General features: G+C 41.9%; 1 protein-coding gene across 2 annotated transcripts in view; it reads left to right on the top strand.

The window, feature by feature from the left end:
• SDC2 (syndecan 2) overlaps window positions 1-27,384 on the top strand; it is a 137,404-nt gene that overhangs the window by 95,673 nt on the left and 14,347 nt on the right. For both annotated transcript variants that reach the window (XM_064267926.1, XM_010588416.3), the window contains one exon: window positions 24,754-24,865. In XM_064267926.1, the coding sequence (XP_064123996.1) occupies window positions 24,754-24,865 (112 nt within the window). The remainder of the gene's footprint in view (window positions 1-24,753; window positions 24,866-27,384) is intronic.

Consider the following 27,384-nt stretch of genomic DNA (forward strand, 5'->3'; position numbering starts at 1 on the left):
AGATCAGAAAGCCAGAAGGCAGCGCAGGAATGGGTTAGATTACCTTTTGGGGTTTTTAAGGCCTTGGCCACATGTTGGTTTGCACAGCTGGTAAAGTATTTGATTATCATTAGTGGGGAAAATATTTCTGTTCCTAATTCTCCTTTGCTCCTCGTCTGACAAGACTGTTAATGTGATCTAGGGATAAAGTACTTATATGCAATATGGTAGCATACCAACAGGAGCTCTTCCTACGCTGTGCTTGCTTAGAGATGGTGCTGAAGGCTATAAATAAATAAATACCCTCCCTGTAAAGCAGATAAATGAGACTGGGAGCAGCTTGTGGGAAGCTCCATTTTGGGGGGAATTACTTCATGAAGAGTCCACGATGGATTTCATAATGGACTGTGGTACCTTTAAATCTTTTCCTGGTTTCTCTATCAAGGAAACCATTTATTTAAAAACTGTTTGGCACTCATGGTTTATTTTACTTGGTTAAAAAAGTTGGTCAAGAACAGTTCCTTTATATAGAAAAAGAAATACAAGGCCTGGGTGATGAGTTTTGGGCAGAATCAGGGTGTTTTTACAGTGGCTAAAAGGAATGTGGATGTGGGTAATCTTTTCAATATATTGTATTTGATATACAGTGACTTGATAGAAGATATTAAAGCCAGCCAGCCAGTTGCTGTCAAGTTGATTCCAACTGATGGCAACCCCACGTGTGTCAGAGGAGAACTGTGCTCCATAGGGTCTTCAGTATCTGGTTTTTTGGAAGTAGATTGCCAGGCCTTTCTGGCCAGGCACTTCTAGGTAGACTTGACCCTATAACCTTTCGATTAGCAGCTGAATATATTAACTGTGCACTGCTTAGGGACTCCAGGTACTAAAAGACCCTCACAATCGCAAAAAAAGCCTTCCATTTGGAATAGTTTTTTAAACTCCAATTTTGAAATCACTGTTCTTTACAACGTTGGGTTTATCCCCTCCATTCTAGTTTTGTTGCTTTTATTTGGATAAGTGTTGGCACATTTTCCATCTTCCAGTATAAGGAACCAGCTGCAAATGTCATCTTTTTCATTTTAAAAGCCCTCCTAGGTCAGGTAGTCCTTTCCTGTAATCAGCAGTCACGGAGCGGCAGAACGAGAGGCTCCCATTACACCCTACAAGTGTAATAGAACAGATGGATAAAAACCAGGGAGCAATACTAAACATTTGTGGGGCTAGTTGGCCTTTCAGCCCTGCAGGTCTGTTAGGGGCACAGCCCTCCAAGGTCAGGTATTGGCTCATGTTGATCTGAGCCAAGCTGGTAGGGAGCTTGTTCACTGGGCAACTGAGTGAATTACCTTGACCATTCTTCAAAGCATCACACGGAGTAGATTCCTAGCTTTAAATAACCCAGGAACAAAGAGTAGCTAATGAAATGGGTAACTAGACCCAGGAAATTTTAGAACCTGGAACGATGCAATTAAATATCCATTTTTACTAGACTTTCTGCCCGGTGCCCGCAGATGGAATGGAACTGGGATAGCCCAAGCGCTGGACTGTGATTCTGTGGCTTTTTAAACGCTTATCACTTAAGCACCCCATTCTTGCATCAAGCTTTCTTCAGAGCCTTTATAGATACCTATATGAATATGTTTGAATGTATTCCCTATGAAACAATAAATACGTTTGTTTCAGAAGCTCATTTGTCCAGTTGATGTTCGGAAGCTTCACCCCTGGCCATCTGTGACCATGACTCATTGGTCTTGTGCTTTCTATGCTGTTGTTGTTGTTAGGTGCCTTCGAGTCGATTTTTGACTCATAGCGACCCCATGTGACAGAGTAGAGCTGCCTGGTAGGGTTTCCTGGGCTGTAATCTTAACGAGAGCAGATCACCAGCTCTTCCTCCCTTAGAGCCTCTGGGTGGGTTCAAACTGCTGATCCTTCGGTTAACAGCCGAGCATTTAACTGTTGTGCCACCAGGGCTCCTTTCTGTGCATTTAACACCTTACAAATATATGTACTTACTGCAAAAATGTAACAGTAATGTCAATTGGGAAAGAAATCAACCACAAACCTATCACCCTAACCAGTTAATTCTCTTCTTTTTCCATTTCTCCTTCTAATGCTTGGCCAAAGTATTTGACATTTTTATATAGTTGTAATACTAGAAGAAGAAAAAAAAAAACACACCTTTTAAATTTAATGTGTTGTCATAAACACTTTTCCTTGTTGCTATTGGTCTATAATTTTTAATGGTGATGTTGAGTATATTAACGTGTCATATGTTGTTATACGTATTTACTCCCCTGTAGTTGGCGTTTAGGCTGTCTCAGTGATTTTGCTTTAATGCTGTAGTAAACACCCCAGCTTTTCTCCTTTTTAGACCATTTCCTTAACATAATTCCTAAGGGGAGAAATATCTGTCAGATGGTATAAAAGATTTTTATGGCCTCTGAAAACACGTTACCAAAAGGACTGTGTCAATTTCTGTTAGTTGTTGTTAGGTGCTATTGAGTCGGTTCCCACTCATAGCAACCCTGTGTACAACAGAACTAAACACTGCCTGGTCCTGCACCATCCTCACAGTCATTATGCTGAAGCACATTGTTGTTGTCACTGTGTCAGTCCCATCTCATTGATGGTCTTCGTCTTTTTCACTGACCCTCTACTTTACCAAGCATGATGTCCTTCTCCAGAGAGTGATCCCTCCTAAATTACATGTCCAAAGTATGTGAGATGTAGTCTCACCGTCCTTGCTTCTAAGGAGCGCTCTGGTTGTACTTCTTCCAAGACAGATTTGTTCATTCTTTTGGCGGTCCGTGGTGTATTCAACATTCTCTGCCAACACCACAATTCAGAGCCTTCAATTCTTCTTCCGTCTTTTTCATCGTCCAGCTTTCACATGCATATGAGGTGATTGAAAACACCTTGGCTTGGGTCAGGAGCACCTTAGTCTTCAAGGTGGCATCTTTGCTTTTTAATGATTTAAAGAAGTCCTTTGTAGCAGATTTGCCCAATGCAATATGTTGTTTGATGTCTTGACTGCTGCTTCCATGGGTGTTGATTGTGGGTCCAAGTAAAATAAAATCCTTGACAACTTCAGTCTTTTCTCCGCTTATCATGATGTTGCTTTTTGGTCCAGTTGTGAGGATTTTTGTTTTCTTTATGTTGAGGTGTAATCTATACTGAAGGCCGTGGTCTTTGATCTTCATCAGTAAGTGCTTCAAGTCCTCTTTACTTTGAGTGAGTAGGGTTATCTGCATAAGGCAGGTTGTTAATGAGTCTTCCTCCAGTCCTGATTCGTGGTTCTGTTAGCTTCTTTTAAATAGTTAAGGCTTCTCTTTACAAGCCAACAGTAGTGTCCCATACTCTTTTTAACATTCATACTCAATTCTAATTAAAACAAACAAACCCCATTGCTGTCTAATCAGTTCCAACTCATGGCTACCCCTTGTGTCACAGAATAGAACTGAGCTCTGTAGGGTTTTCTTGGCTGTAATCTTTATGGAAGCTAATTGCCAAGTCTTTTTTCTTCAGTGCCGCTAGGTGGTTTCAAACCACCAACTTTTAGGTTAGTAGTCCAGTGCAAACCGTTTGCACCACCCAGGGACATAGTTCCATTTTAGGCCGCTGAAATACAGGCTGACTTAGAAATTCCATCCATCAACTATGACAAGCCACAGAGCCCAGCTTCTTGCTCTGGCATCAGCTGGAGTGAGCGTGGCTGACATGGCCGTTGAGAGCATGATCGGCCCTTTGGACCTGTGGACTTTCCCGTTTTCCTGTCCCATATGCTTCCTATAGCATATATGTGGTTGTACCTTGGGGCTTAGAATTGTAGTGGTTAAAAAACCCTTAGAGCAAATTATTAAATTTAAACCTGAGTCTTTGGTTTTCTGTGCTTGACTTGGAGCCTGTTCCATTTTGTTAGTTTTTTAAAAAACGCTTCTGAATAACAAATAAATTCCAAATATCTTTTCCCCTGTTTCCTGCCAAACTATACCAGGAAACAGAATCTTGATGCTTTAGTTAGAATATATTAATGCTGTCCATTTCCAGCACTTGGAACTTTTCAGGTTAGGCTCACACAGCTTCTATTTTTACTCTAGTGTAAACTGTGGTCATACGGATAGCAAAATAAATACTGGCATATTCTAGTTTGGGAGAGGTTGAGCCCGCAGAGCTTATAATAACATGGTTACAAACGTACTCTTGCTTCCCTGATTGATATTCCAAAAAAGGAAGAAAACACGGGTTGGAACACATCTGTAACTGATGAACATTTTCTTTTTGTGTGTCATGCATATTCAGCATAATCCCACTCAAAGGCTTAGGCGTTGTTTTAATATACATTGCTTCATAAACCAAACCAAACTCACTGCTGTCAAGTTGGTTCTGACTCAGAGCGACCCTACAGGAACAGAGTAGATCTGCCTCATAGGGTTCCCAAGGCTGTAAATCTTTACGGAAGCAGACTGCTACATCTATTTCCTGTGGACAATCTGGTGGGACCTTCAATATTTTCTCCATTTATCACGCTTATTGGTCTAGTTGCAAGAATTTTTGTTTTCTTTATGTTGAGGTATAATCCGTACTGAAGGCTGTAGCTCAATTAGTAAAGAACATCTGCCTTGAGCGTTGTGCTCTTTCAAGAACTATATGAGATAACATTAACAATAGCAACTTGAAAGATTAGATAGGAAACCCAGGGGCAGTGACTTTATGTTAGTGGAGGAGGAACTGTTCGGAAAGGGAGGATGAGAATGGTTACACAACTTGAAGAATGCAGTCAGTGTCACTGAATTGTACATGTAGAAATTGAATTGTTGGATGTTCTGCTGTGTATATTCTCAACACCAGCTACAAGAAATAAATTTTAAAAAAAGAAAAAGGAAGAAAGAAAACCCCATAGAGCACAGTTCTACTCTGACACGTATGGGTAATTGTGAGTCATAGTAAACTCCACGGCAGTTGGTACTGGTTACTTATAACTGTGTTTATTTGGTCATCATGCTTGTGTCGGAGACATGTGCATCATTCCATTAAATAAGCATACAAGATCTTTTTGGGTCATCATGTCTGAGATGCTGTTGTAAATTTACCCAACAAACCACTTTTTTTTTTTTTAATTGTGCTTTAAGTGAAAGCTTACAAATCAAGTCAGACTCTCATACAAAAATGTATAAACACCTTGCTATATACTCCTAATTGCTCTCCCCCGGATGAGACAGCACACTCCTTCCTTCCTCTATTTCTTCTTGTGTCCATTCGGCCAGCTTCTGACCCTCTTATCTCCCGTTCAGATGGGAGATGCCAATGTAGTCTCATGTGTCTACTTGATCCAAGAAGCTCATTCTTCACCAGTATCATTGTCTATCCCATAGTCTAGTCCAATCCCTGTCTGAAGAGTTGGCTTTAGGAATGGTTCCTGTCTTGGGCTAACAGAAGGTCTGGGGACCATGACCTCCGGGGTCACTCTAGTCTCAGTCAGACCATAAAGTCTGGTCTTTTTACGAGAACATTCTGCATCCCACTGCTCTCCTGCTCCCTCAGGTGTTCTCTGTTGTGTTCCCTGTCAGGGCAGTCATCGGTTGTAGCCAGGCACCATCTAGTTCTTCTGGTCTCAGGCTGATGTAGTCTCTGGTTTATGTGGTCCTTTCTGTCTCTTGGGCTCATAATTATCCTGTGTCTTTGGTGTTCTTCATTCTCCTTTGCTCCAGGTAGGTTGAGACCAATTGGTGCATCTTAGATGGCCGCTTGCTAGCGTTTAAGACCCCAGACGCCACTCTCCAAAGTGGGATGCAGAATGTTAATAGATTTTATTATGCCAGTTGGCTTAGATGTCCCTTGAAACCATGGTCCCCAAACCCCTGCCCCTCCTACGCTGGCCTTCAAAGCTTTCAGTTTATTTGGGAAACTTCTTTGCTTTTGGTTTAGTCCAGTTGTGCTGACCTCTCCTGTATTGTGTGTTGTCTTTCCCTTCATCTAAAATAGTTCTTATCTACCAGCTAATTAGTGAAAACCCCTCTCTCTTCTTCCCTCCCTCCCTCTTCCCCTCCCTTCCCCCTCCCTCCCTCCACCCTCTCATAACCATCAAAGAATATTCTGTTCTCTAACCACTTTTTGAGCCAAGTACTGTTCTGTAGAATCAGTAGACAAACGCTGTAGGAAAAATAATTTTCCAGTACCGGGTACACAAACATACACACAGTGAGGCACCTTTTCTGGAAATGATATTGATTATATTGAATCATAAATTTAAATGAGCCAAGTAGTCCTCAGGCAAATATATGTATATATTTTAATGTGATGTGCCAATTTTTGAGTTGAGCACTTTATTAAACAAAGATTTTATTTAAGCTTTGTTGGCCAGGAAATCTTACCTGCCTTGAATCAAGTTCAGTTCTTTTTAAACAAAGAGCAATATTTCCACTCTTAATTGCTCTAACTCGGTGTTACTTTTTAAAATGCTTTTCAGCCATTTAAATGTTCTCCAAATTCTAGTGCTGTGCCTGGTTTGATGGAGGCATTCTTCATGAGTTGGCAGTTTCTTCTGAGGTCACGCTTACCTCTCCTGGCAGTTCTCCTCACAAGTGTAAGACTGAATTCCAGCTTGCACCTTTTAAAGAGACCAGTTAAGAGAACACTGAAGGATCTTTCCCAGATGTAGTGTAACTAGGTAGCTCCTTTAGAAGGCATAATTGTTCCTTTCACCAAATGGTTTAAAGCTTGGTTTCAACCCTTCAGAAAAATTTGACCTCTTCTACTGTTTGTTGTTGGGGAGCCTTGGTGGCACAGTGATTAAGTGCTTGGCTGCTAACTGAAAGAGAAGTAGACAGTTCTAACCCACCGGCTGCTTTGCAGGGGAGAGATGTGGCATTCTGCTTCTGTAAAGATCTACAGTCTTGTTTGAACCTTATCAATCAGTTTTACCCTGTCCTTTTTTCCTTTTTTTTTATAGGGTTGTTATAAGAGCTCAGCTGGTAACTAAAAGGTTGGTGGTTCAAATCCACCAGGCACTTCTTGGAAACCCTGTGGGGTAGTTCTGCTCTGTCCTGTAGAGTCGCTGTGAGTTGGAATAGACTGGAAGAAAACTGGTTTGGCTTTGGTTTGGTATGGAGTTGCTAAGAGTCAGAGTTGATCTATGGCAATGGGTTTGGTTTTTATTGTTTTGTTTGTTTTTTAACTATTTGTTGAAGGAGCACAACAGCTAAGCATTTGACTGCTAACAGAAGGGTTGGTGGTTCAAACCCACCCACTGGCTCCGTGGGAGAAAAGACCTGCTTCTCTACTCCAGTAAAGATTGCAGCCTAGGAAACCCTAAATCCTGTGGAGCAATTCTACTCAATTACATGGGGTCTCTGTGTGCTGGAATCAACTGTGATGGCACCCAACAACAGCAACTGTTTGTGGAGCCTTTATCATATGCTGGTTCCTAGAGCGCTATGATATATGAGTTGAAATCGACTCGATGGCAATGGGTTTGTCTTTTTTGTTGTTGTTGGTAGAGCACGATAATAGACATGTTAGGGAATGGAGAAAATGTATCAGACCTGGTGCTGATTCCTGGACCTGGCACAGGAGGTATATTCTAAGTGATGAGATAAGACTCCCATTCTGTACTGGACATCCGGCAGGAAAATCCAACTGCAGTTGTAGTTCCAAGTGAGTGGTTCAAACTTTAAGGATTATAAATAAATACAGTAGAAGGTCTGTCATCTCCCAGGCTTTCATTTGTTTCAGAAGCTTCATGGAACCAGTCAGGTTACTCAGGAGTTCTTAAGTAAGGGACTGAAGGATTTTCTCTTATGTGTGACCTTACCTTTGACCTCGTGGCTTTTTTCCATGAATGGTTTGTATATACATGCCAGTTCATAGGGTAAGCCTGGACAATTGTTAGGTACCAGCTAGTTTTCTGTAAACACACCCTTGAAATAAGTGCTTGTAGATACAACAGTATGTGCTTATAAACTCACATAACTCAGTCATATTTCATACATTCAAGGACAACATATTTTTTTTTCAACAATAAACATACAATTCTTTTGTTACATTTTTAATTTGAGTGGGGCACCTGATTGTTGGAGATGAAGGTATTACTAAAAATGATGAAGGAGATCAGCTCGACTGGACCAAAAGCAAAGAAGTTTCCGGGATAAACTGAATGCTTCAAAGGTCAGCGGAGCAAGGGCGGGGGTTTGGGGACCATGGTTTAAGGGAACTTCTAAGTCAATTGGCAGAATATTCTATTATGAAAACATTCTGCATCCCACTTTGAAATGTGGCATCTGGGGTCTTAAATGCTAACAAGCGGCCATCTAAGATGCATCAATTGGTCTCAACCCACCTGGAGCAAAGGAGAATGAAGAACACCAAGGTCACACGACAACTGAGAGCCCAAGAGACAGAAAGGGCCACATGAACCAGAGACTTACATCATCCTCAGACCAGAAGAACTAGTTGGTGCCCGGCCACAATCGATGACTGCCCTGACAGGGAGCACAACAGAGAACCCCTGAGGGAGCAGGAGATCAGTGGGATGCAGACCCCAAATTCTCATAAAAAGACCAGACTTAATGGTCTGACTGAGACTAAAGGAATCCCGGCGGTCATGGTCTGCAAACCTTCTGTTGGCCCAGGACAGGAACCATCCCCGAAGACAACTCATCAGACATGAAAGGGACTGGACAGTGGGTAGGAGAGAGATGCTGATGAAGAGTGAGCTAATTATATCAGGTGGACACTTGAGAGTGTGTTGGCATCTCCTGTCTGGAGGGGGGATGGGAGGATAGAGAGAGTTGGAAGCTGGCAAAATTGTCACGAAAGGAGAGACTGGAAGGGCTGACTCATTAGGGGGAGAGCAAGTGGGAGTACGGAGTAAGGTGTATATAAACTTATATGTGACAGTTTGACTTGATTTGTAAACGTTCACTTGAAGCTCAATAAAAGTTAATAAAAAAAAAAATGAATGAAGGACTATTGGTGTGTATGGCAGCAAAACTTACAGAACATGAGGCAGAGAAGAAACTGGTAAGCTAGAATTCTAAACCCAACACAGTTTTTTCCCAATCCGTGATGCCTATAACACTAGTTCTGGAAGATGTTAATAAGTACAGTAAAACCTATGAAAGCCGGAAGCTGTGTGAGGTAGAAACCTGTCAGATGGAAAACACAAATATTTTCCACTAAACAGAGAGTGATTGAAAAGTGATGACTGCACCCAAAGGAATGAAGCTTGTGAGACCCGGAAAAACAAGGCATTCCCACCGAGTTCCAGCTCTCACAGATTTCACTGTATTTTGGGGGAAGAATTTCTATAGCCAAAGTTTGAAGATGGTAGAATAAACCAAGTTTTTCATGATCCTTCATTGCAGTTCTTCCCAGGGCCTTTTAATGTGATTACAACTGAATCACAAAAAAGAGGAGGTGAGGTAGACACAGGTCTCTGGGTGGTGCAAAGGGTTTGCACTCAACAACTAACCTAAAGGTTGGTGGTTCAAACCTACCTGGTGGTGCTGTGGAAGAAAGGCCTGGTGATCTATTTCTGTAAAGATTACAGCCAAAAAAGTCCTATGGTGCAGTTCTACTCCGTAACACGTGGGGTTGCAGTGAGTTGGAATTGACTTGACAGCAACAGGTACGGGAGGTGGATATAGCACAGTGAACATTCTCAATAAGCACAGACTCCAGAGTCCCCACTGCTTGGCTGTGTGACTTGGGACAAGCCTTTCTTCGTCTGCAGTGGAATTTGTGTTGTGATGATTAAATGAGCTGGTGCATATAAAATGCTTAGCATGAATGCTGTTGAATAATAAACTCTTAACAGCTACGACAAATCCTTTTGAATTTGAGGCCGATCGATTCTGTTGTCCTTCATGTCGCGGGCATTATGGTGCAGCAAAAAGGGCTCAGAATTAGGTATTGGGAGCGTTGGGCATCAGTTTAGCCATCAACTGCACAGGATGGTTTTGAGCTACTTTGCCACTATGGTGTTCTTTGTACTCATTTTTGAAAAAAGTCAGTCATCGTGGCACCTATAACATCTAGTCGGATTCTAAAATTAATACAATCCTTTGGGGTCTACCTAGGCCAGAATTTGCAAGTTCATTTTAAGGTCAGCTGTATCATCTCTGAACGACTATGCTGGAGAAATTTTTAGCTCATTATTGTTTCATTTACATGTGTGTCAGCTAGTAATAAAATAGTTTACTAAATCACCTATGGAAAGATAAGCTAAAATGACAGCCAATTTGGCACTTTGTAATCATCATAAAAGTTAATGTGCATTTGAGTCTCAATTAGGGCTAGATGAGTGAGCCTTTATCCTCGAACTAAGGTGGCATCATCTTGGTGTTTATTTTCTGTGGCATGGCACAGAAATGTAATACCAGGCCATATAGACACTTTCATGTCCAAAGTTGATTTTCTGAGTGTTGGGTCTGGGGCTGTGTAGTGTCCTTAAAATTTACTTTCTCACATTAGTTATCAACCTAAATTTAAACTACAAAGTGAGGTTAACTCTCACTGCCTTGAGCTTTAATGATCTTGACCATTGTTTTTTGCATTACTTTAATGTATTTGGAGGGCATTTACCTAGTAGGTAAGGCAGTGAATGTTTCTAGGAAGGCCTCAGATTTCTAAATAACAGATTTCCACACTGGTGGTTTGAAACATGGTATTTGTTTAATGGCTTTATTTACCTGAGAAAAACCAAACAAGTAGGTGTGTTCAGTTGCCATCCCACAGATTTTTTTAGTTGAGAAAATGGACGGGTTTGTGATGTTTCTCACTGAAACCAAAAATGGTGTACTTATTTGGGGGTCTTTTATGCATTGAATCAACATTTTTTTCTTGTTGTTTTCTCTACAAACACCACATAAGTTTGAGCTGAATCGTTTTATCAAAATTTAGTTTTTATTGTTATTAAATATGTAAGGCCTAGATCACCATTACTTCCCACAGTTTTCCATCTTTAAAGCAATTTACTTCCTCTCAAGGGTTTTATATAAAGGAAATTAGTGTCATCAGATCTCTTAAACCATTGCGGTCAAGTTGATTCCCACTCACAGCGACCCCATAGGACAGAGTAAAACTGCCCCAAAGGGTTTCCTGGGCTGTGATCTTTACAGAAGCAGACTGCCACATCTTTCTCCCACGGAGCAGCTGGTGGGTTCGAACCACCAACCTTTCACTTAGCAGCTGAGAGCTTTAACCACTTTGGCACCTGGTCTCCTCCCAGATCTCTAGTAGTGTCTTTTGTCCTGGAGCCTGGGGTTTGGGTAGAGTAAGTGGCAGCAGCAAACACTGGAAATACAGGCGAGGCCTTTTGGAAAAATAACTTCCATTCAGACTTAATGGTCTAAGACTGGAGGAGCCCCCAAAGCCACGGCCCCCAGATGCTCTGTTAACCCAAAACTGAAATCATTCCTGAAGACCACTCTTCCGACAAAGATTAGAGTGGACTATAAGGAATCAACTCGATGGCAGTGGGTTTGGTTTTTTGGTTTTATAAAACATAAGGAAACCCTGGTGGCATAGTGGTTAAGTGCTACGGTTGCTAATCAAGAGGTCGGGAGTTTGAATCCGCCAGGCGCTCCTTGGAAGCTCTATCGGGCAGTTCTGCTCTGTCCTATAGGGTCACTATGAGTCTGAATCAACTCGACGGCAGTGAGTGAGTGAAAGGGTTTTCATGGACTCATTTTTGGAAGCAGATCACCAGGCCTTTCTTCCTCATCTGTCTTGGTTTCGAAGCTTCACTGAAACCTGTTCAGCATCACAGCAACTCATAAGTCTCCACTGACAGACAAGTGGTGGCCAAGGTCAGGAATCGAAACTGGGTCTCACACGTGGAAGGCAAGACTTCTACCTCTGAGTCACCACTGCCCTCTATGGGATTTAATGAAGGCAATTTGGTGCTCAGGTTCATGGTGTAAAGCCAGAACCTCCATCTATCTGCAGTAGATTGTCCTCTTCATCGTACCCGGTTGCTTTCCACAACTTCCCTTTGCTCTCATATATTCACATCTTGCATCAGCCAAGGGGGAAAAGGTCTGAAAGACCAGCTTTGTTTTTCTTCCAACTTGTACTCTGAACCCTGTTAGCCAACGGTACTGGCGCTGCCTCACAGAAATAGTCCCAAATTAAACAGCCCAGTTATAAAATCCTACAGTCAGGCTGCAGTTTTGGGTTTTTGGTCCGTGCCTCTGCACATTTCCTCCCAGCCACTTTTGTCCAGTGGCTCTGTCCCATTGAGCAAGTGAGAGCACTCTGAGTATGGCCATGGGTTTTCTGTTCCATGAGACAGACTTCATTTGGCTAGGGTGTAAAATCAGTAGTATAGAGATACACAGGTCCCCAAAGAATGTTGGTGTATAATTCATTTCCCTCTCCAAGCATGTTAACTTGCAAAAATCTTTTCAACAGAGAGCGGAGTCTTCAGAAAAGGAATTTATCATATTTGGAAAGCTTTTGTTTTACGGTAGACAGTGGAGGTATTCTTTGAGCGTTATCTGCTACAGCGAAAAGAACCCTGCTGATTAAATTGGACTCTGTGGAAGGACTTGGTAATTCTTCCGATGCACTTGTTAGTTGCCCTTGAGTTAGCTCCGACTGATGGCAACCCCATGTATACAACAGAACGAAAGCCGCCTGCTCTCCCACCATCCTCATGATCACCAACATGGTTGAATCTATTGTTGCCTTCTAACCTAGGGGACTGATCTTCCAGCACTGTATCGGACAATATTCATTTGTGATCCATAAGGTTTCCATTGGCTGATTTTTGGAGGTAAATCACCAGACCTTTCTTCCTAGTCTGTCTTAGCCTGGAAGCTCCAGTGAAAACTGTCCACCATGGATGACCGTGCTGGTATTTGAAATACCAGAGGCATAGCTTCCAGCATCATAGCAACATGCAAGCCTCCACAGGACAACAAACCGATAGATAGGTCCAATGTACTTGGTGTCCCAGATATCAGAGTGGGAGATAACTTCTAGTTTGATGTCAAAATAATGTGCACCACCATGGATGACAGAGAAACATGTACTTTTAGCCATCCTTAAGCACATGAAGGAACACCCTGGTGGTGTAGTGGTTAAGAGCTACGGCTGCTAACCAAAAGACTGGCAGTTCAGATCCACCAGGCACTCCTTGGAAACCCTATGGGGCAGTTCTACTCTGTCCCGTAGGGTCTCTCTGAGTTGGAATCAACTTGATGGCAACGGGTTTGGTTTTTTTTTTTTTTTTTTTGGAAGCATGTGAAAACATCCTGTCAGCCCCGGAACCACCCTGGAGCCCTGCAGACCTCAGGTGACCGAAGGCAAGCCAACTCTTCAGATACACCCTCATCTCCACCAAAGTCTCGTAGTTATACAGACCTGACAGTTTCTTCCTAAGGAGTCGGTTTTCCTGGGGCAGTCGGTTGTCAGACTGCCCGGGGCAGTTGAACTGTGAGGTGGCCAGAATTCTCTGGGAGACATTGTTGGCCCATCTGCATGTTAAGGTGAGAGATATGTCAGTCTGGACAACTGGGTTATCTAATGAATAGAAATCCAGTTTACACATAGGGATTAAGTACCTTAATGTTACTCTTGCCTCATCAAACTTCTTTGACAGCGCGAAGAGGAAAATGAAAGTCATTTCAGTGTTAAGAAAAGGAAGACAGGTTTTTAAATATGTAAAAAGATCTTTTCCTTGCTTTTAAAACTCTAGGTCACTTAAGCGGATACGAAGGATGGTATAGGAGGTTGCGGGCAGATGGTCTCTAGGCTTGAAATTTAGAAATTTTTAATGGTGGTGATCCTGGTGGTGTTGTGACATGTGTGAACTCTGAAACCCGAGTCACAGGCCAGTTTGTTTAAGTAATCTCAGTTGACAAATACTTACTGAGTCCCTACAGCATGCCAAGCACTTGGAGCAAGGCAGGGCATACAATCAAGACCCACCTTCAATGAGTTGCACTCTGCTGAGGGACAAGACAAACATATATGAAACCACTGAAGATAACAGTGTTTATGTCTTAAACTGTTCATGTGGTACAAAATCCAAAACAAGGGGATGTAAAAGGGCTGGAGAAGTCAGAGCTAGTTTCCTAGTAGACAGGATTGGAGAAGGGAAGTGAGAGGGTGCTCTAGATGAAGTGAATAGGACAGTTTAATACAAGCAGGACAGAGAGTGGTTTTTATGTGGGAGCACAAATAGGTCAGCCTGTTGATATTGTTTAGCCCAAGCAACATTTACTGAGCGCTTACCACATGCCAGGCACTATTATGGGCGAAGATGGGAAGATTAAAGATGGATAAGATGTGGCCTTGGAGCTCGAAGGAGCTGAGCCTAATACCCATTGCCGTCAAGTCGGTTACGACTCATAGGAGCCAGTTAAGGTTGATGGTAAGGAGTCCCTGGGTGGTACAAAGTCAAGCTCTTGACTGCTAACTGGAAAGGTTGGCGGTTTGAACCCACCCAGAGGCACCTCAGAAGAAAGGCCTGGTGAGCTACTTCTGAAAGGTCACAGCCATTGAAAACGCTATGGAGCACTGTTCTGCTCTGCAACCCATGGGATCACCATGAGTCAGAATTGACGCGACAGCAACTGGAAAAAGGTTGATTGTAGAACTATGGAATGCAGGGCTCCCGATGTGGTTCACAGGCTTTGGGAATTAGGCCTGGAATGGTGAGAGCCTTGGGAACGGGTGTCACGCAGGACTGCCTCAGATTGCAGAGTTAAGCTCCAACCATTCTGGCAGAAAGTTCCAGCACGTTGTTGGCTCAAGGTTGTTACTCGATGCCTGAAAGCCAGGCCACTAGAAAACCAATCCCTCAGGTTTCAGTCCTCAGAATCTGCCAGTGTGATAGCTCACACAAAACGGGTTCCCATACTTTGGCACTGCAGCCCGGTGGGGAATGTGGGATCAGGTTTGCAGTGCGTCAGCCTCTCTAGCCAGCTGCTGAAACTTGAGAGAATAAAGTGGCACTGTTACAGAGGACTGTACCTGTCTGTCCTCCTGGAAGGTCCCCATCACAGTGACTATTGGAACAGAAAGTTTTATTCTGAGAGGAAATCTAATGAAAGCCAATGTGGTAAGGGAAAAATTTTTTATAACGCCTGTTAGGAACAAATATTCAACTTGATTTTTAAAAATAGGACAATAATGAGTGCTGCCCATTTCCGAACAAAAGTCATTTAAGAGTTGGCAGTCTGCTTTGTTTCTGAGCTTTCATATAATAAAAAAGAAAAAAATACTAGTGGTAAAACATCAATTTTCTGAAACCATTTTTTAAGATAATATATTTCCACTCTGCCTGCAATTCATATGGGTTACACTTGGCAGGATTAGGTTGAATTTTAATACTAAAACTCCTACACTGAATAGCTAAGGAGCTGTGGAACTGGTATACTTAGTGAATGATCCTTCTCTGCATTAAGTGTGGGCTTTGCTGTTACCAAGTGCTAGTAATACAATAAGAATGTGCTTATGTGGGTATATCTGTGTTTGTCATTAAGGCTCTGCTAAGCCAGTGAGCACCAGAAGCAGGTGCACAGTGGGCCATAGCCCTTGTCCGATGAGCAGCAAAGCTATTGCTCCAAGCAGGGTGCCATGCCTGGCATTGGCTTGGATGCGGGCTGTGGTAGAAAGCTCTGGAATGCTGAGACAACTGGGGGCTCTTGTCTGTAGTGATAAAGCTTCCAAGCATGGCCAGGCCTGCAAAGCATTTGGTGGGCCTTGATGGGTCCCTGGTTGATTATTTAGTCTAAGCACCACAAAAAATAAAAACAAACTAGTTGCTGTTGAGTCGATTCTGATTTGTGATGGACCCCATTTGTTTCAGAGTAGGACTTCTCCATAGGGTTTTCAAGGCTGTGACCTTTCAGAAGCAGATCACTAGGCCTTTTTTCCAAGGCAACTCTGGGTGGGTTTGAACCACCAACTGTTTGGTTAGTAGCCAAGTGCTTAGCCATTTACACCACCCGTAGACTCCTTAAGCATCATAATATCTTTGTATATATCCCCAAGAAATGATTATTTTTTATTATGCTCTCGAAAGTTTACAGCTCAACTTAATTTCTCACACAAAAATTTATACACATTATTGTTATGTGACATTATACTTGCAATCCCTGTAACGTGACAGCACATTCCCCCTTTCTACCCTGGGCTTCTTATGCCCATTCAACCAGTCCCTGTCCCTTCCGGCCTTCTCATCTTGCCCCTGGACAGGAGCAGCCCATTTGGTCTCGTGTATCTGATTGAACTAAAAGCACGCTTTTCGTGAGTATTATTTTGTTTCATAGTCCAGTCTAGTCTTTGTCTCAAGAGTGGGCTTCGGGAGTAGTTTTAGTTCTGGGTTAACAGAGTGTCCGGGGGCCATAGTTTGGGGAGTTCCTCCAGTCTCTGTCAAACCATTAAGTCTGGTCCTTTTATGTGAACTTGGGTTCTGCTCTGCACTTTTCTCCTGCTCCATCCAGGACTCTCTGTTGTGTTTCCTGTCAGGGTAGTCATTGGTGGTAGCTGGGCACCATCTACTTCTTCTGGTCTTAGGCTGATGGAGTCTGGTTTATGTGGACCTTTTGTCTCTTGGGCTAGTATTTTCCTGTGTCTTTGGCATTCTTCACTCTCCTTTGCTCCAAGTGGGTTGGGACCAATGCATGCATCTTAGATGGCTGCTCTCAAGCTTTTTTTTTTAATGTATAATTGTGCTTTAAGTAAAACTTTACAAATCAAGTCAGTCTCTCACACAAAAACCCATATACACCTTGCTACACACTTCCAATTACTCTCCCCCTTCCGACTTGACAGCACTGGTTTTTTTTCGGGGTTTAGTGAGACAGCTTGCTCTCTCCCTCCACTCTCTATTTTCGTGACCGTTTCACCAGCTTCTAACCCCCTCCACCCTCTCATCTCCTTTCCAGGCAGGAGATGCCAACATAGTCTCAAGTGTCCACCTGATCCAAGAAGCTCACTCCTTACCAGCATCCCTCTCCAACCCATTGTCCAATCCAATCCATGTCTGAGGAGTTGGCTTCGGGAATGGTTCCCGTCCTGGGCCAACAGAAGTTCTGGAGGCCATGACCACCGGATCCTTCTAGTCTAAGTCAGACCGTTAAGTGTGGCCTTTTTATGAGAATTTAGGTCTGTATCCCACTGCTCTCCTGCTCCCTCAGGGGTTCTCTGTTGTGTTCCCTGTCAGGGCAGTCATCGGTTGTAGCCAGGCACCATCTAGTTCTTCTGGTCTCAGGCTAATGTAGTCTTTGGTTCATGTGGCCCTTTCTGTCTCTTGGGCTCATAATCGTCCTTGGTGTTCTTCATTCTCCTTTGATCCAGGTGGGTTGAGACTAGTTGATACATCTTTGATGGCTGCTTGCTAGCGTTTAAGACCCCAGACGCCACTCTTCAAAGTGGGATGCAGGATGTTTTCTTAGTAGATTTTATTATACCAATTGACTTAGATGTCCTCTGAAACCATGGTCCCCAGACCGCTGCCCCTGCTACGCCGGCCTTGGAAGCATTTCAGTTTATTCAGGAAACTTCTTTGCTTTTGGTTTAGTCCAGCTGTGCCGACCTCCCCTGTATGATGTGCTATCTTTCCCTTCACCTAAAGTAGTTCCTATCTACTATCTAATTAGTGAATGCCCCTCTCCCACCCTCCTTCCCTCCCCCCTCTCATAACCACAAAAGAATGTTTTCTCAGTTTAAACTATTTCTCAAGTTCTTATAATAGTGCTCTTACACAATATTTGTCCTTGTGCAACTGACAAATTTCACTCAGCATAATGCCTTCCAGGTTCCTCCATGTTATGAAATGTTTCACAGATTCCTCACTGTTCTTTATTGATGCGTAGTATTCCATTGTGTGAATATACCATAATTTATTTATCCATTCATCTGTTGATGGACACCTTGGTTGTTTCCATCTTTTTGCTATTGTAAACAGTGCTGCAATAAACATGGGTGTGCATATATCTGTTCATGTAAAGGCTCTTATTTCTCTAGGATATATTCCAAGGAGTGGGATTGCTGGATTGTATGGTAGTTCTATTTCTAGCTTTTTAAGGAAGCGCCAAGTGGATTTCCAAAGTGGTTGTACCATTTGACATTCCCACCAGCAGTGTAGAAGTGTTCCAGTCTCTCCACAGCCTCTCCAACATTTATTATTTTGTGTTTTTTCGATGAATGCCACTCTGTTGGAGTGAGATGAAATCTCATTGTAGTTTTGATCTGCATTTCTCTAATGGCTAATGATCGTGAACATTTCCTCACATATCTGTTAGCTACCTGAATGTCTTCTTTAGTGAAGTGTTTATTCGTATCTTTTGCCCATTTTTTAATTGGATTATTTGTCTTTTTGTTTTTGAGTTTTTGCAGTATCATGTAGGTTTTAAAGATCAGGCGCTGATCAGAAATGTCATAGCTAAAAGTTTTCCCAGTCTGTAGGTAGTCTTTTTACTCTTCTGCTGAAGTCTTTGAATGAGCATAGGTGTTTGATTTTTAGGAGCTCCCAGTTATCTAGTTTTTCTTCTACATTCTTAATAATGTTTTATGTACTGTTTATGCCATATATTAGGGCTCCTAATGTTGTCCCTACTTTTTCTTCCGTGATCTTTATCGTTTCAGATCTTACATTTAGGTCTTTGATCCATTTTGAGTTAGTTTTTGTGCATGGAGTGAGGTATGGGTCTTGTTTCATTTTTTTGCAGATGGGTATCCAGTTATGCCAGCACCATTTGTTAAAAAGACTGTCTTTCCCCTATTTAACTGTTTTGGGGCCTTTGTCAAATATCAACTGCTCATATGTGGATGGATTTATGTCTGGATTCTCAGTTCTGTTCCATTGGTCCATGTATCTGTTGTACCAGTAGCAGGCTGTTTTGACTACTGTGGCGGTATAATAGGTTCTAAAATCAGGTAAAGTAAGGCCTCCCACTTTGTTCTTCTTTTTCGGTAATGCCTTATTTAGCTGGGGCCTCTTTCCCTTCCATATGAAGTTGGTGATTTGTTTTTCCATCTCATTAAAGAATGTTGTTGGGATTTGGTTCGGAATTGTATTAAATGTATAGATCGCTTTTGGTAGAATAGATATTTTTATAATGCTGAGTCTTCCTATCCACGAGCAAGGTATGTTTTTCCACTTATGTAAGTCTCTTTTAGTTTCTTGCAGAAGTGTACTGTAGTTTTCTTTGTATAAGTCTTTTACATTTCTGGTAAGATTTATTACTAAGTATTTTATCTTCTTGGGGGCTACTGTAAATGGCATTGATTTGATGATTTCCTCCTCGGTGTTCTTTTTGCTGGTGTAGAGGAATCCGACTGCTTTTTTATGTTTATCTTGTATCCCGATACGCTGCTGAACTTTTCTGTAAGTTTCAGTAGTTTTCTGGAGGATTCCTTAGGGTTTTCTGTGTATAAGATCATGTCATCTGCAAAGAGAGATACTTTTACTTCTTCCTTGCAATCTGGATGCCCTATATTTCTTTATCTAGCCTAATTCCTCTGGCTAGGACCTCCAACCCAGTGTTCAGTAAGAGCGGTGATAAAGGGCATCCTTGTCTGGTTTCCGATCTCAACGGGAGTGCTTTCAAGGCTCTCTCCATTTAGGGTGATGTTGGCTGTTGGCTTTGTATAAATGCCCTTTATTATGTTGAGGATTTTTCCTTCTATTCCTATTTTGCTGAGAGTTTTTATCATGAATGAGTGTTGAACTTTGTCAAATGCCTTTTCTGCATCAATTGATAAAATCATGTGATTCTTTTGTTTTATTTATGTGGTGGATTACATTAATTATTTTTCTAATGTTGAACCATCCCTGCATACCTGGTATGAATCCCACTTGGTCATGGTGGGTTATTTTTTTGATATGTTGCTGAATTCTATTGGCTAGAATTTTGTTGAGGATTTTTGCATCTACGTTCATGAGGGATATAGGTCTATAATTTTCTTGTGGTGTCTTTACCTGGTTTTGGTATGATGGATATGGTGGCTTCACAGAATGAGTTTGGGAGTATTCCGTCCTTTTCTATGCTCTGAAATACCTTTAGTAGTGGTGGTGTTAACTCTTCTCTGAAAGTTTGGTAGAACTCTGCAGTGAAGCCATCCGGACTTTTTTGTTGTTGTTGGGAGTTTTTTCATTACCTTTTCAATCTCTTCTTCTGTTATGGGTCTATTTAGTTGTTCTACCTCTGTTTGTGTTAGTTTAGGTAGGTAGTGTGTTTCTAGGAATTCATCCATTTCTTCTAGGTTTTCAGATTTGTTGGAGTACAGCTTTTCATAGTAATTAATTTTAATTTCAGTTGGGTCTGTTGTAATATCACTCCTTTCATTTTTTATTCAGGTTATTTGCTTCCTCTCCTGTTTTTCTTTTGTCAGTTTGGCTAGTGGTTTATCAATTTTGTTGATTTTTTCCAAAAACTCAGCTTTTGATCCTATTCTTTCAATTGTTTTTCTGTTCTCTATTTCATTTAGTTCAGCTCTAATTTTTATTATTTGTTTCCTTCTGGTGCCTGTGGGTTTCCTTTGTTGCTCTCTTTCTGTTTGTTCAAGTTGTAGGGATAACTCTTTGCTTTTGGCCCTTTCTTCTTTTTGGATGTGTGCATTTATTGATATAAACTGGCCTCTAACCACAGCTTTTGCTGTGTCCCAAAGGTTCTGATAGGAAGTGTTTTCATTCTGATTGCATTCTGTGAATTTCTTTATTCCATCCTTAATGTCTCTATAATCCAGTCTTTTTTGAGCAGGGTATTGTTCAGTTTCCAAGTGTTTGATTTCTTTTCCCTGCTTTTCCTGTTATTGATTTCCACTTTTATGGCCTTATTGTCAGAGGAGATGCTTTGTAATATTTCGATGTTTTGGATTCTGCTAAGGCTTGCTTTATGATCTAATATGTGGTCTATTCCGGAGAATGTTCCATGTGCACTAGAAAAGAAAGTATACTTGGTTGTTGCTGGGTAGAGTGTTCTGTGTATGTCTAAGAGGTCAAGTTGGTTGATTGTGGCATTTAGATCTTCCGTGTCTTTATTGATCTTCTCTCTGGATGTCCTTACCTTCCCCGAAAGTGATGTGTTGAAGTCTCTTACTGCTATTGTGGAGCTGTCTTATCTCACTTTTCAATGCTGATAGAGTTTGTTTTATGTATCTTGCAGCCCAGTCATTGGGTGCATAAATATTTAATATGGTTATATCTTCTTGGTGTATTGTCCCTTTAATCATTATATAGTGTCCTTTCTTATCCTTTCTGATGGATTTAACTTGAAAGTCTATTTTGTCAGAAATTAATATTGCCACTCCTCTTTTTTGATTGTTGTTTGCTTGATATATTTTTTTCCATCCTTTGAGTTTTAGTTTGTTTGTGTCTCTGAGTCTAAGGTGTGTCTCTTGTAGGCAGCATATAGACGGATCTTGTTTTTGAATCCATCCTGCCACTCTCTGTCTCTTTATTGGTGCATTTAGTCCATTTACATTCAGGGTAATTATGGATAGGTGTGAGTTTAGTGCTATCATTTTGATGTCTTTTTTTGTGTGTTGTTGACAGTTTCTTTTTCCCACTTAATTTTATCTAGTGAGTAGATTTTCTTTATATATTGTCCTTTCCTCATATTGGTTGTCGTTGATTTTGTTTCTGCTGAGTCTGTATTTTACCCTCGTATTTTATTTTGATGAGTAGGGTAGTTTGTCTCCTTTTTGGTTACCTTATTATTTACCCCTATTTTTCTAAATTTAAAACTAACTTTTATTTCTTTGTATCATTGTATCTGCCTCTCCAAGTGTATGATTACATTTCTTAGTCCCTCTTTATTATTTTAATGTTGTTTTCTTTTATATAATAACATTGCCGTTACACTGTTTGGGGCTTTTATATATATATACACACACACACATATATACATATATATATACACACACACACACACACACACACAATCTTGCCTTTTTTTTTTTGGATTTCCCTGCCAGGGTTGACTTCTGGCTGCTCTGCCCAGTGTTCTAGTCTTGGGTTGATACCTGATATTATTGATTTTCTAACCAAAGAACTCCCTTTAGTATTTCTTGTAGTTTTGTTTTGATTTTTACAAATTCCCTGAACTTGTGTTTATCTGGAAATGTCTTAATTTCACCTTCATATTTAAGAGAGTTTTGCTCGATATATGATTCTTGGCAGGCAATTTTTTTCCTTCAATTTTTTAAATATGTCATCCCATTGCCTTCTTGCCTGCATGGCTTCTGCCCAGTAGTCCAAGCTTATTCTTATTGGCCCTCCTTTGTAGGTGACTTTTCATTTATCCGTCACTGCTCTTATAATTCTCTCTTTATCTTTGATTTTGGCAAGTTTGATTATAATATGTCTTGGTGACTTTCTTTTTGGATCTACCTTATGTGGAGTTCGATGAGCATCTTGAATAGATATCTTCTCATCTTTCCCAATATCAGGGAAGTTTTCTGCCAACAAATCGTCAACAATTTTCTCTGTATTTTCTGTTATCCCTCCCTGTTCTGGTACTCCAATCAGTTGTAGGTTATTTCTCTTGATAGAGTCCCGCATGATTCTTAAGGTTTCTTCATTTTTTTTAATTCTTTTATCTGATTTTTCTTCACATATGTTAGTGCCAAGTGATTTATCTTCGAGTTCCAAAATTCTGTTCTGCTCCTCTATTGAGTTGTCTAATTCTGTAATTTTATTGTTAATCTTCTGAATTTCTGATTGCTGTCTGTCTATGGACTTTTCCATCTTATTAAACTTTTCATTATGTTCCTGAATAATCTTTGTAATTTCTCCAATTCCTTTATCTGTGTATTTCTTGGCTTGTTCTGCATATTGCCTCATTTCCTTCCTGATGTCATGAAAGGTTTTGTGTATTAAACTTTTGTATTCTGCAATTCCAGGGATGCACTTTCATCTAGAAGATCCCTGGATTCTTTGTTTTGAGAGCCTGTTGAGGTGATAATGGTCTGTTTCTTTATATGACTTGATATTGACCGGTGTCTCCGAGCCATCTGTAAGTTATTGTATTAGTTTATGCTTGCTTACTATATCATGGCTACTTGCTTTGTTTTGTTTTGGTATTCCCCTATGGGTTGCTTGAGTGAGCTAGCTTGATTGTTTTTACCTTTGGAGCTCTGGTGTCCTGTGTCCCCAGCTGGCTAGAGCTGTTGTCAGGTATATTAGTCCACGAATCCATTCAGTTTTCTAGTATGAATTGAGCCCAGGTTTCCAGGTAACTGATCTAGTGTGTGGTACAGGCTCTGTCCTACAGTCTTAGATGGGCAGGGGTGATTGGGGTATATACCGGTATCTGATTGCAGCAGGGGTCATGCTCTGCACAAGGCAGGGGGCTAAGAACCAACCCCCAAGTATCTCTGAGGAAAACGCATCCCTGCTCCCTAGAGCATGCTGGTGGGTGGGTTCTGCAGATGGACCATGGGCACCCAAAGTTTTTGGTTGTAAGGACTGGGAGGTACCAGTTATCTTTGGACCCCTGTCGCGGGTGGCTGGGTGACCTGAGGGGAGCTACCAATCCTTAGGTCCCTAATGTGGGTAGGTGAGGACCTTGTTTAATAGGCAAAGCAATGTCAAACATCAAACACCCACCTCCCCACCGCACAGCTGAAGTGGTTGGAATTCGCCAACAAGGGCCTATTCTCCCAAAATAGGCCCACACAGGTCCATGCAGAAGGGAAAGGTGCTCAAGGTCGATGGACATTTTATGCCTGGACAGCAGCTGCTTCTGTCCTGAGCTCTCCTGGTTAATGGAGCTAGCATATTATCTTTTCCCCCAGTTGCAATTTTTTTCTTTCCCCTAGGCTGGTAGGATGGCTCTAGGTGCTCAACAGGGCCTGTCTCAGGCCCAGAAATTCAGCCGCTGAAACCAGCTTGGGGGTAGGGGGGGTTTGGTAAAATATACGCAAGTACTTAGCTTTTGCCTAGAGCGCCGTTATTCTCAGGTTCTGGAGGTGTGAGTAGGCTGTGCGGCTGGCTGCTTCTCCCTGAGGAAACTGCGGCTGAATGCTAGTACCAACCGCTGCCGCTGCTCCGGGAATGGTGCCTGAGGGCTCCCTGCAATTCAGGTCTGGTAACTCCTTTCCACTCCTGAGCGGCCTCTTTCTCCCCCTGCCCCTTCAGTTCATTGTCTAAGCTTGCCTTTAATGCTCAGGGTTCCCAGCTTGTCACAAATATACTCATTTCACTTGTTTTTTCGGGTCTTTGTTGTAAAGAGGGCTCGCCAGAAGAGTCTGTCTATTCCGCCATCTTGGTTCCACCTCCTGTTCCCAAGCTTTTAAGACCCCAACTGCCGCTCACCAACGTAGGATGTAGAATGTTTTCTTAATAAACTTTGTTACGCCAATTGACCTGTATATCCCGCGAAACTGTGGTCCTCAGACCCATGAAATTCTTAAGTGATTTGGAAGTTTGTAGCATTTCCATTACGGAAATCTCACAGTGACTTTGTGACAAAGAAAATGCCTGCTGTGGTTTATCACTAGTATTGGGGGGATTGAAATGCAGGCAGGTTTAGTGGGATGTAACACAATAAGCCCATGATGGGCACTACATCTCCGAGCTGTCTTTATCCTACTGGGTTAGGCTGTATAGGCTCCCCTCGGGGGAATTAGCCTGTGATCAGCCCTTGACTTAATTCCAACTGTCAGAGTGTCCCGAGGAAGGGTAGGTCTAGAAATAGGGACTTAGAGGAACAGAGGAGCAGGCAGGATCAGTCACATGGTGTAAACCTGAACAGTAAGGTACATAAGCGTGTTTCTTAATCTCTTACCATCCTGAATTCCCTCTCCTCCTCTTCTCAGAGAGCAGAGCTGACATCTGATAAAGACATGTACCTTGACAACAGCTCTGTTGAAGAAGCTTCAGGAGTGTATCCTATTGATGATGATGACTACGCGTCTGCCTCAGGCTCAGGTAAGGCTACCTCCTTCTGAACACTCGCCTCCATTCTCCATGTACATGCATGCATACTTTACTGGAATTTACTTCAAGGAGACAGGCAGGATGCACAGTGATTGATAGCATGTCTTTTGGAGTCAGAGTCAAAGTTTGGGTACAAATTCCAGCTCTACCACTTAACAGCTGTGAAATCTTGAAGAATTTATAACTTCACCGAGCCTCAGTTTCCTCATTTGTAAAATGGAGGTGGGTAATAGCACCTACCACATAGGGCTGTTGTGAGAATTTAAGGAGTTGGGGCTTGGCACATAGTTAGTGCTCTTCAACATTAGCTTTTAATTTTATTATCAAACCTATCAACGAGTGTCATGGAAACCAGCCTTAAAGAAATCTCTCAAACGCTAGCTTCATAAAAACCCCTTGTCTTTGGTAAAGATTATATGTAAGAGCAAGAAGAGTTTTCCTTTCTTACTCCTAGCCCCAAGCCCATTGCCATCGAGTCGATTCCAACTCACAGCAACCCTAAGGGCAGAGTAGAACTGCCCCATAGGGCTTCCAAGGAGCACCTAGTGGATTTGAACTGCCAACCCTTTGGTTGGCGGCTGTAGCACTTAACGACTACACCACCAGTGTTTCCCTTGCTCCTAGAGTATTGCTCAAAAGTAGGAGGGAAGATGTAGCAGCCAAGTAAAAAGATTATATAGTGATGTCCCCAACTCCCCTGGTGTATCAGCTATCTATTACTACGGTAATGCTGTATGACAAACCACCCCAAAACTTAGCTGCTTAAAACAACAACCATTTTTTTAACTAATCCTGCAGGTTGGCAGTTAAGGCAGGACTTAGTGGGCTCTCCCACAGGGATCAGCTGTAGGATGGATGTGCAGCTTTGCTGATCTTGGCTGGGCTCTGTCCTAACTCTGGGGTAACTGGGCTACCTTGGCTCCGGTCCTGTCATCCTTGGCTCTGACAATCTGTCATCCTCTAGTAGGCCAGTCATTTGTTAACAAGGATTAGACAGAGATCCCGAGCAAGTAAGCAGAAGTATGCAAAGCCTCTTAACACTTAGGCTCAGAACTGGTGCATCATTACTTCTACCACATTTTATTGGCCAAAGCAAGTCAAAAGGCCTGCCTAGACTCCATATCTTAATGGAAGGAGCTATAAAGTCAAGTTACAGAAGATGTGTATGCAATGGGGAATAAAGGATTCTAGCCGTTTTTGTAACCTACCATATTTGGTAAATGCTTCTCCTGTGCCAGGAGTGGCCCCTGAGAAGCTGAGAGTGAGGAAGTACCTATATTTAATTAATGGTTGGGTCAGGAATATGTTGTCAACAGAATGCTAGAAAAGTCTTCTTCAGAACTTTCTTGCTTAGGGTTTTCATTGTAGATTCAACAGATGTGAATAGTTATGCTGACTGTAGAAACATGGTTGATGTCTGATGATCAGATTGGCCTGGGCTTCAGAGTGACCCAGAAACAAATTAAAGTCAGTTGTGTCTTTGGTAGATCTCTAGCCATGTAAGAGTGAGTGTTTTAAGTTGGAAAACAGCAAATCTAAGAAAGACAAGAGAGGTGGTGGTTGACCTAGTAACGGTAAGCCTACAATGCAATCCTAATGTAAAAATAACCCTAGTTATTCTTGGGAGAGTGATATATATCGCACACACAGAATGAGTGTGAAAAGAGTTGTTCTCCGTAGCCACAAGTCTATTAATACCTTTCATGCATGGTGCCTTTTTTTTTTTTTTAGCACCTCAAAATTGCTTTGTAATTGTCATTGTCAAAGAGCCTCAGGAAATAATAAATATGGACACTTTCTTGTCCCCATGTCACAGATCTTAGGATCCAGAAGTTGGAGGGCATCTGTAGAGGTTGGCCAAGTCATCTTGCTGACTTCTGCCAAGATTGTCCTTAAGTTTAACTTAAAAAAAGAAAAAACAGGTGCACAGTCCTGCTCCCCTGTCTTCCCTCCTCATCTGGGGGAATGAGGGTTGGTGTGGCTCATTTGAAATCCCAACCCACTAATTAGAGAGATCAAGCTGAGGCTTAAACGTGGGCCCACGCAGCTTCAGTCTTGGTTCTACACTTGATCTGATTATTGCTAAAAAATGGAAGAGCATCATTCTTGACTTTGGAAATTCCCTTGCACTGCACAGGGGCATTTTTCAACTTAAAGGTAGTAGTAGCTGTGACTAAAATACGTGAAGCACTTACTGTATGTCAGGCACCGTTCTCATTCTTATAACTTCCCTGTAAAGATAGGTTCTATCACTAGCTCCGTTTTTCAAATGAGAAAAACTGAGGCACAGAGAGGGTGAGTAACTCACCCTAGATCACAGTTAGGAAGTGATACAGGTGGGATAGGGACCAGGGAGTCGGACTTGAGAGAGTATTCTCTTTCAATCCATTGTAGTACTGCCTCCTGTGTCATAAAACTCTGTTCTGGAATTAAAAACTGATGCCCTGTCCTAGCTGGAGGCACTGGGATTCCCCGCAATTTTGGCCAGTGTTCCCTCTGTCCTAGCTACC

The sequence above is a fragment of the Loxodonta africana genome, chromosome 14, assembly GCF_030014295.1.
Source record: "Loxodonta africana isolate mLoxAfr1 chromosome 14, mLoxAfr1.hap2, whole genome shotgun sequence".
NCBI lineage: Eukaryota > Metazoa > Chordata > Mammalia > Proboscidea > Elephantidae > Loxodonta > Loxodonta africana.